General features: G+C 43.2%; 1 protein-coding gene across 1 annotated transcript; it reads left to right on the forward strand.

The window, feature by feature from the left end:
* The first annotated feature begins 3533 nt into the window (after nucleotides 1-3533).
* On the forward strand, nucleotides 3534-7686 carry LOC147634020 (uncharacterized). Its single transcript, XM_086805616.1, has 9 exons — nucleotides 3534-4284; nucleotides 4589-4680; nucleotides 4822-4902; nucleotides 4992-5045; nucleotides 5140-5244; nucleotides 5408-5617; nucleotides 5732-5820; nucleotides 6306-7009; nucleotides 7123-7686. Exons 1-9 carry the CDS (start codon nucleotides 3534-3536, stop codon nucleotides 7203-7205), a joined length of 2169 nt encoding a protein of 722 aa, XP_086661742.1. The 3' UTR covers nucleotides 7206-7686.
* Nucleotides 7687-10637: the final 2951 nt, after the last annotated feature.

Consider the following 10637-nt stretch of genomic DNA (forward strand, 5'->3'; position numbering starts at 1 on the left):
CACAAAAGTCGGTTCGCACATTTGGAGCTCGGTAAAAACCTCAAGGATGCCCGTTGCAAAATGGCAGCCGAACAGTAGCTATGGCAGTGACGAGAGCGAATTTGCCCCCCCATTGCCGTGAGATGGTCAGTTGCAAACTAACTCCGACACAGAGCAAAATCTGAGGCGGCATGGGCCCATGCCAGAGCCTAACCCTAACCCTAACCTTAACCTGAAACCCTTGCCCCCCAACATCTGCAGCACAGAAGGGCCATCGAGGGCAAGGCTGAGTTTGTCCTATTCTATTATTTTGAAGGGCCCCTTCTTTTTCAACCCCCCTTTCCCGGTGGTCAACCATCTTTGCGGTTCCACTTTCCGGCCATCACTCTCTCCTACACTCTCTCTCTATCGCGCGCGCACAAACACATACATACTCACTCTTACACACACACACTCACATACACATGCACGCACGCACACACACAGAGCATGCGAGCACACTCTAACACGAGTGATGTAAAAGGTTTAACCTCCTTGAGCACGATTCGAACCATAAAACCTTTCCTCTACCAAGCCTATGACCTTACCACCATTACATTAGACCACGTCGGTGCTCTAGCTGTCAAAAGTAAGTATGTTAATGTCTCATACAGCGTGGAATTTTTAAAAAAAAAGCGTCGGAATCCGTCGGAGCCCCAAAAAGTGCCGAGGACGGCAGGCCCGGTATCCTTGACAAGTGCTGGAGCCTGGAGCTTAAGATCTGCGTACATGGAGAATGAAGATCGGCAGGGACATCAAGAAACAAAGAAGGGATCGCATACTGTGGCCTTGAATGCAAGAAGGAAACCCTGACTATGGTGGCAGATGCCACCCCTACCCCGATGAATCCTTAGGATGGAGGGGGCGCAAAAGCATCATAGCTCTACTTAGCGTTGCCATGAGCGGTTAACCTTATCACACCAGGAGATGGTTTAGAGAGGAGGGTGAAAATGATGGAAAGAACAGCAAAGAGAAAGATAGGGCAACACCTGCATCCATGGTGTCAGAGAAAGGACATGAGAGGCAACTCACTAGTGTACACGAGAAGAGACCAAGAGGGTTGCTTCTATGGGGAGTCTCTCGGTGCTTTCTAAGTGGGGACGAAGGGTGCTGAAGATCGTCATTTTCAATGGGATGGGGAGCTGGACACACCGCTTTGCAAAGAGCACATCATTGCGGGAGGGTGTGTTTTGAAGGATCTATAGAGTGTGAAGGATCTATAGAGTGTGTCATGGATATAGTGTGTTTTGATAGGCCCTGCTAGTGGGCGGCCATTATTGGAGTGCCTAGCCAAGAGATTGGTAGATAATAATTACTTAACTCATGCCCTCCTTGTGTTAGAGAAGGTTGAGGTCTTTGACCTAGATGAAATTGAGGGGGAATACATGAAGGCCTAGGTCTATGACATGGATGGTAGTTGGATGTTTTTTTTACAGATTGCAGCTTTGGTCATGAGGTCGAAGATAACTCGTGCGCACCAACAACGGTATGGCTCTACATTAATCAACGATCGTGGAATAATATCATACAAGACTCATCGCATCATTGACTTTAGTATTGCAGATTGACAAAGGTATTCCTATTTTTCTATCTTTTATATTTGAACAAACTAATGGCCACTTTCAACACTGAAGGTGTATCTTTGGTCCACTTTCGATATTGAGAGTGTTATTTGGTAAACGAGGGAAGGGCACATTCCCTTATGTTTATAGAATTTTGGGGAGGACTATGCCAACTCCCCGCCATACTTTATATATGGTTTTTTTTTTCACTCGCACAAACAAGCACAAAATTCGTATGACTTGAACAACGTCGTGCAACTCACATTCATATGTGCTAACCAATTTGTAATTATCCTTTTTGCGAGGTATTTCAAAATCTCCATCAATCATAAGTGTAGGCGTACTATTAGGCGGATGTGCATCTAGCACCGTTTCCAAGTATGTTTACAAATTCATGTTCGTAAACTGCACGGTTGTATGTTTATACGAGATGACCCATTTCAATTAATGATAGAAGGGGAGATATAATTTCAATTCAAGATGTAAAACTGCACGGTTTTAATTTGTATAGTGAACTATAATTGCTGCAAAATTTAGGAGAGCCTTCAAAACGAAGAGAGTTCTCTACAAGCGGGTAAGGCTACACTAGCATCCTAGTTTTTATTCGATCAAATGTAGAAAATGCGTCTTTTTATTTAATTAAATGCAAAATGCCTTATTATTATTCTCCACCTTATTTTTTCATAACAAAAAAAACAAACCCGCCTCGCTCTCTCCCTCTCATTTTTGATTTTGTGTTCGATTTGAAGCTCTGGCTATTTTATGGCAGTCGAGCTTGCCACTAGGGTTTCGCGTTCCTTCGTGCTTTTACGTAGCATCTCCATAGCTTTCTGCAACCATCTCTTGCAGTCAGTGTTTCTCCTTCTTCATATCATCTTCACCATAGCTTTCTGCAACCATCGCTTGCAATCAGGGTTTCTACTTCTTCATATCATCTTCACTACAGCTTTCTGCAACCATCGCTCGCAATTAGGGTTTCTGTCTCTACAACAGCGCTTGCTCTCTTAGCCTCTCTTCCTCGCTGAACGTTCCAAACATCAGCAGAAAGCAGGGGCACCATTACCAGTCCACAGAAGGTTTTTGGTCACTCTCTCTGCCGATTACTTCGCTGTGCACGCAGTCAAGTGAGAGTTTAATTTAGATCACATCTGTGCATTCTCGGATTTCCTTCTTACATCATTGATCTTTGCTTTCTGTCTCTTATTCTGTGATCCGGTGCCGTAACCTTGTTTAAGGCATGAATAGAATTTAGGCTTAATACTGTAAGATTAACTCAAAAAATGTGGGGGTTATCAACTTGTCTCCAATCAATTGATTAATCAGATTACTCGACATGTGTTTGATGTATTGATCAGTAAGCTGAAGAGCGAGGTTAACATCAGAAATCGGAGCTTTCTTCTATTAAGTGCAAGGTTCACATCAGCAAATGTAGTTATCAAGCAATTATGAAAACGGGGTTTTATTAAGCGATTAGTAATCCCTGCATCGGGGGACTTATTGCACTGGAAACGGGGTTTCTTACCTCGCTTTGGATGCAGGAATTTCGAGTGCACACAGTCAGTGTTTGGTGTTTTGTTAAGGGTGAACTTTGTGAACTTGTATCTGGAGTGCTAATTAGGTTTAGCGCTTGTGGAATCATACATTTTCTGGCTAGGCTATCAATAAAGTCAAGCATTTATTGATCTTTTTTTGGTGTTTGCATCCATGTAATCATCGGCAAATAGAGCAATTATCATTATATTGTGGTTGGTCCATCGTAATTGATCATTTCTTTGTAAACTGAGCAAACTGTAATGCATAAGGTTAGGCAAAACCCTTTTTATAGTTTTAAGGTAAAATTCAGGACGAATATATATTCATTGTGTCGATTCTTTGTTTTCTGACTGCCATGCAGCCTTGGGCATAGGACTCAAGGCGGCTGCAGATTACGGGCACAATTAAATCCATGTGAAGATGGCGGCCCCAGACCCATTCGAAACACTAAACAATCTGATTACGCAGACCATCAATCATGCATCAAGTTCGTCAGCAGCTACTTCTGTCGGATTGGGTTCTTCTAGGTGGGTTGAGTGGCTTGACACATTTGATCAAGGGCAGCGAAATGCAGGTTTGGATGGTGAGCATGGTCGCATTCCCACGTCAGAGGCTAGCACAAGAGAATGCCCAAAGACCCCTGAGGAGTTTGAAGAACTAGACAAGCTGATCAAGCAGACCATTCTTGACAATACACCACCTACTAGTATTGGATTGGGGTCTGTTAAGTGGGTTGAGTGGCTTGACACATTCAATGAAGAGCACATACACCCGGGCTTGGGCGCTCAAGATAGCACAAAAGAAGGCCCTCCTGCCAACTTGAAAGATAGAACAGAAGAAAGCCCTCCTGCCATCTTAGAAGATAGCTCAAAAGAAGGCTCTCCTGCCAACTTAGACAGTCTGTTGCGGCAAACCATTAGCACAAAAGAAGAAGATAGCACAAAAGAAGGCCCTCCTGCCAACTTAGAAGATGATAGCACACAACAAGGCCCTCCTACCTACTTAGACAGTCTGTTGCGGCAAGCCATTAGCAGTGAGTCCCGTGCGCCGGCCATGAATGCTGGAGAGAGTCCCATTCAATGGATTCATTGGTTTGAAAAAGTCCTCAAGGAAAACCCAGTCGATTGGGGGACGGGCTTGTCTGATGAAGCTACTACGATGGCTAATCCTGGTATGTTTTTTATTCACGCAATTTTTCAAAAACCATGGCTGCATGCAGTTGCGCACACAACAAGTTCCGTTAACCACAAGGGGCGACGGAGGGTCAGTTTCTTATTTGATGTTGGCCATTTGCTTGTAGATTTACTGTCTCAATGTCCGGTTCGATATGTGCAAGTCCCATGTTCAAAATGTGATAGAAAGTTCTTTTCCAACATCAACCTGCGAAGGCATTTGAGGTCATCACATCAACATTCAAAAAGGAAAAAGGTGGGAGGTTATTGGCCACTTGTACTGACTTTACTTGCATGTGGCAGGCTTTAGCTTGTGCTGGCCTTACTTGCATGTAACAGGATTTAGCTTATATCTGAACAATTGTCCTGGCTACTTGGACGGCTCGTACTTGCATGTAACAGGCTTTAACTTACATATGAACAGCTATCAAGGCTTGCATGTAGGAAGCTTTAGCTTATAATCAGTTTTGTTGTGGCTTTACTTGCATGCAACAGGTTTTGTACGAACAGTTATCGTGGCATGTAGCAGGCTTTAGATTAATATATGGTGGTTTTGCACTGTGCAGCAGGAGGATGTGGACAAGATGAAAGAACAGGTTGCACTTTATTGGGAACAGGTAGGAGAGGGCTTCATTTTAACGTCTATTGCTTTTGGAAATCATATGTTTTACCTTTTTAGTGATTCCGTTTGTGGGGTGTATTGCAGTTGAAACAAGAAGAGGCTTGTGATTTGGTCGACTGCGATAAGCTCTCGCTGCAGGTGTAACACATGTTTTGTTCACACCATGTTTTGTTTATTCTTGGAGCCATGAAGCTGTCGTTCATTTTCTGAGTCGGGTGCAATTGTGTTGCAGGATCTCCCTATGCGCCCTCTATTTGAGACCCTTGTCATGCAGTTTCAGGTTTCTGACGTGTGTGTGATACCTCCGGCTTTTGTCAACAGCGCATTGAACATTATGGTAACAGGAACTTGCAGTGGTGTCCCGGTGTGTTATATTGTAGAGGCAGGATGTGTCTAATGACTAAAGATTGCAGGCTGCTATGGACTAGATATCCTGTCAACTTCGTGTATCTTCGTGTTTTGAGTGAAAACAATCCGTATCTGATGACTAATGATTGCAGGCTGCTATGGAGGACATGCCCAGCAGATATCCTATCAACTCAAAGGAATGGTTCACGCATCTTGGTATTTTGAGTGAAAACAATCTGTTTTGGGCTGGTATAACCTTGCCTTTAGAGATGCAGTACATATTTGACCATGATCCTCAAAGAGTTGGAAAGCAAGGGTTGAATACTTTTGCCTCTCTGGAGTTCCTTGTGGAGTCTGCACTGGTAATTGACCTTGAATGCAGGCATTTTGAGGTGGATTTGAATTCAGATCTCTTTCTGTATTGCATTACAGTTTCTTACTTTGTTTGTGGAGAAAAAAAATGGATCTGATTGCAGGTGAAGGCTTGGGATAAGCACCAGAGGGATTTGAGTGTTCTGCATTCGAAAGAGCTTGTGGAAATGGAAGAGAGTGCGAACAAGAAGAAGTAATGTTTCAACTGAGTTTCTGCATCACTTGCTTATCTCTGTATGGGACTTGCATCTTCGTATGCAGGATACTGATGATGCTTATTCTACCATTGAGACACTTTGCTTTTGCTATTTGATCCCAGTATACAGACTCAAAGTTATTGTCTTGATGTAGGCTGGAACAAGAATTGTCTCACCACGCTTGCTTTCAAAAATTTAGATAAATCAAACTTTAAATAGACTATCAAAACCCTTGAATTACAATTTGGTACTTTTTAATTTTAGAGCCTTTTTTAAGGGACAAAATTGTATTATTGTATTATTAATTGTATCCAAGAGGCCAAGTAAACATCATCAAGTGGATAGGCAACATGGGGATTAAACATCATCAAGTGGGTAGGCAACATCATCAAGTGGGTAGGCAACATGCCTCCCTTCGCATGCAATGTTGCGCTGTATACAAACTCAACAAACCTAACAAACTTATTTTGTCTCTATGTAGGAAGCGAAAATCAAAGGCCTCTAGAAAGAAGGCGAAACGAGCCGCAGCACAGGCTAATCTTGGGGGAAGCAGCACAGGCCATAAAGAAGAGGGCGGTTCTTCTGAGCAAGATGCTTCTGCAACTACTGTACAGACAAGCCTGGAGACAGGGGATCTTACTCCACCTGTTCCACCAAGTGAGACAGGGGGCCATGATGTGCCTATTGAGGACCAAGGCCATGAAATCACAGAAGAAAGTGAGCCACAGCCCCATGTGTCCAGCTCTGTGGCAGATGATGTGCCTATTGAGGCACCTAATGAGGACCAAGGCCATGAAATCACAGAAGAAGAAAGTGAGCCACAGCCCCATGTGTCCAGCTCTGTGGCTGATGTGCCTATTGAGGCACCTATTGAAGACCAAGGCCATGAAATCACAGAAGAAGAAAGTGAGCCACAGCCCCATGTGTCCAGCTCTGTGGCAGATGATGTGCCTATTGAGGCACCTATTGAAGACCAAGGCCATGAAATCACAGAAGAAGAAAGTGAGCCACAGCCCCATGTGTCCAGCTCTGTGGCAGATGATGTGCCTATTGAGGCACCTATTGAAGACCAAGGCCATGAAATCACAGAAGAAGAAAGTGAGCCACAGCCCCATGTGTCCAGCTCTGTGGCAGATGATGGACTGACAGAGAAAATTATAGAACTTGAAAACTTTCTGAGACGACGTAAGTGACTTCGTTTTTTGAAAGAAGAGGGAGGAGGGGCATTGAATATTCAAAAAAGTGCTCTGGGTTTGAGTTTACAGAGGTTATATTATGAGTTGCTTTTCTGTTGACAGGTTGGATAGAGGCCTTGGAGTCTCCGGATTGTATTGATTTGGACAGTTATTTGAGAGAGTTGGAAGAGAGCGAGCTGTTATGATGGAATCATGTCACCTGTAACATGTAGATGCAGATGCAGTTTTGGGCTTCAGAGTAATTCTCCACAGCGGCTGCATAATTAGTGAGTGGCTATTCTAATACACAAAATTCTTTTTCTGTACAGAAAGCGATTACTTGCAAAAAAAATTGGAGGGTGCCATATACTGGATAGTTTCATGGAAAGCTTCAGGGTGAAGAGGGACAATCCGAGCCAGCCTCTGATAAAGTTAGCCTTAGTTTTTCCTTGTAACATAGAGCATTTATGCCTCTAAACTGTGCCTTTTTACCTGCGACTTCTACATGGGATTGCATACCGTTGAAAGTAGTTGATCACTCATGCCACATACGCGCTGCATTGTAAAGCTCAACCCATCATTTGTGGGGCTTGGGACTCTGCCACTGCACAGAAATTATAATTATACCTGATATGATTCTTATAATGCCTGTGTCAGTCTCACAACTGTACACTTTGCGATTGCTTCCACTGACACTGGAGGTACAGGAAATTTTATAGAAATACTCACACACACCCCCAACCCCCGTATGGTGGAAAGGCACAAGCCGGGGCCGAGGCCGCCCACATATCAACTTTGGACTTATAAATCTCCCAAGGGAGATGATACCATACGAGGCCCCACAAGGATTCGAACTCACGACCTTGGGGATTAGAGTCCAACACTCTTAACAGTTACACTAGCGCTCATTGGTACACTCAGGCTTCTTGGCTTGTGTTTTGGGTGGTCGTTTCAATTCTGCACGTAATGAGCAATCAGCCATTAAGGGCCTCCAACCATTAACCAAAATTAAGATGTGCCTAAAACCCACATAAAACTTTGATGTAAGGTGGCAGTGAAACCACTACACTTACATAATGAAGAAAAGTTGATGTTAGCATCAAGGCCTCTTCTATGACAAAATTACATTTTCCTCTTCAATCCCAATGCTTGTAAGGTGAGAAGGATTCATGTCAGGTTCACTCTGTTTTCCCAATGCTTGTAAAAGCCTCTTCAATGTTGGACATCGTGCTGAATGGTGTCCCTTTAGGACAAAGGAAACTTTTTGGCTTGATGTGATGAACTGAACTTTTTGGCTTGTAGTAGGTTATATTGATTAATGCCTAGTCAAGCACTTTTTAGCGAGTCAAATGTTTTTAAAATGAGAAAATAGAGTGTATTTGTCAAGGAAGCATTTAGATTTTTTAATCAAATATTGAACTTACTATCTGTTAGTGACAAATTGTCTTTCTTTCTACATGGGAAAGAATGCCTTGGTTAAAAAGACAAACTCACAAATCGCTTCCAATCATCAATCTCACTCTCTTGCCTTGGACTTAAATAGATGTAGGAGCATTAATAGCACATGCATTGCACACCCCATATGACTAACACTTTACATGTGATTTATGATATCATCCACTACCTTGTTGATCTAACCTTTGGACTAAGGCCTTTCAAACTTTCACATGTATAACCAAATTATAGGAACCATGCTCCCCCTAAAACACAAATTCTAACACTCCTTGGTTGTTAATGGAGTTCCTTGACACTCGTGTTGGTTCCTATTTGCCAAGCCACATCTTGGTTTGATTGGTATGGAAATCTGGTCAGAAATGCCCATGACACTATGTCCTTGATTCTCCCAAATTATGGCCTTCCTTGAAACCTCGACCCTTGCACTCCAAATAGGACACGATAGATACAAAGGGGGGCGAAGCCATGTTGAATGTCCCTTGGACAAGGTGTATCTTTGTATTCCTTATTAGTTGAATGCACTGTTGCACATGAGGAAAGATTTTCCCGATGGGTTTCTTATTGTATGACAATGTGAAAGTCTAGTCCTACATGGATCTTAATGAGAGATGACACTAAAGGAAAATGCAAACAAATGTTGTAAAACAGGCAGTGTGAAAGTTTGAACTCATCAGTGTAAAATAAGCCGTGCACTTTGAGACTTCAAACTCGCAAAAAATTAAAAGCTATGAGATTGTGTCATTAGGACATTTTGGAGGTCATTTGTAGGGCCTTGTAAGAAAATCGTCGATTCTTATTTTCTCTCTCTAGAAGAAATCTTGAAATGTTAAAATAAAGAGAACGTAAAAGTCGTAAAAGTGTAGTCTCTGAGCCAAAGAGGTAAATCTTCTCTTAGACGGCCGTCATAGAGTTCGTTGGAACCTTCTTTAAAATGATACATTCGAAACTGTAAGAATAAAGTTAGTTCAAGAGGATGTTATTTCACGGAAGACAGTTTAGAGGAAATGAGAACCTTCATCTCCAATTTTAAAAGACAAATGCAAGCCTTCTCTCACCATAGCGAGTCATATTCTTTCACTCTGCCTCATATCCAACTTACTCATTTCTAGAACACTTCAATGGAGAACAACCATGTACACACTCATTCTATTGAAGAGTCTAATCATGAAAGCATTAAGAGAAAGTACCATCTACACATCGATCTACATAGTGAGTATGTGCCCATTAAAAAACGCAAAAGTGGTCAACTATTGCTCTCAGATGTCAAAGATCATATGGGGTTGTCGACGAGGAAGCAACACATAAATCTTTGGTATGATGGCTCCATCTATCCTATTGACCCCCTGTACTGCTTCACATCCTCCCTTTTCAAATCCACAACTCTCTTGCATTTTGCAAGTGATGGTGCCAAAGGCTTACTAGGATATTGCAAGTCAATTTCTTACATGCAAAAAGAGAGAGGCATTATTCACAACATTTAGCAATTGAGCTTCTTGGCTTGTTTGCTGAATGCAAGACATAGAAAGTTAGATTGGAAGAACAAGAGTGTCAAATCAACAAACTCAGAAGTGACCTCCGTAAATATAGAGAAAAAGAAACAAGCATTGGACCGCGCATACGGTGAAGAAAGCTCAAAAACGTCGAGCAGTTGAGGCCCGTTCTGGAGGCCTGAAGAAGAGAATCCAAGCCTGTCACGTAGGCTGTAACGCCTGTGACCGACGGCAGACCGGATGGCTATATCCGGGGTTCAGTGGGAGAGGACGCCCATGCGGAGTCATGGGCGGCCAGGCTAGTGTGGACGGCAGGTCACACACTATATAGCCTGGGGGATGAGGGGCAATCCTCATTCTTCCTCTATGGCTGGGTGGTGAGCCAGAGGCCGTCCCCTCTTGTGGTAATGCCCGTAGCGGCGTTACAGGAATGTAACATTGGTATCAGAGCGTGGTGCGAGGGAATCGTGAGAGTCCGCGCGTGAACGGGGGACCGGAGCCCACTCGATGGTTTTCATCCACAATCTCCTTATCCTTATCTCGAATGGAGGGTGTGGAGGGAGACAGCCATGGAAGAATGGAGGGGAAGAACTCTCTCTCTCTCTCTCGATCCCCGTCTCACACACAGCAAGCAAGGGAGGTAAGCAATTTTGAGCAGCGATTGAATTTTTCTGAATTGAATTTCTGCGTTGA

Source organism: Cibotium barometz, chromosome 11 (genome assembly GCF_041138505.1).
Source record: "Cibotium barometz isolate CiBa-2024 chromosome 11, ASM4113850v1, whole genome shotgun sequence".
In the NCBI taxonomy this organism is placed as follows: Eukaryota; Viridiplantae; Streptophyta; class Polypodiopsida; order Cyatheales; family Cibotiaceae; genus Cibotium; species Cibotium barometz.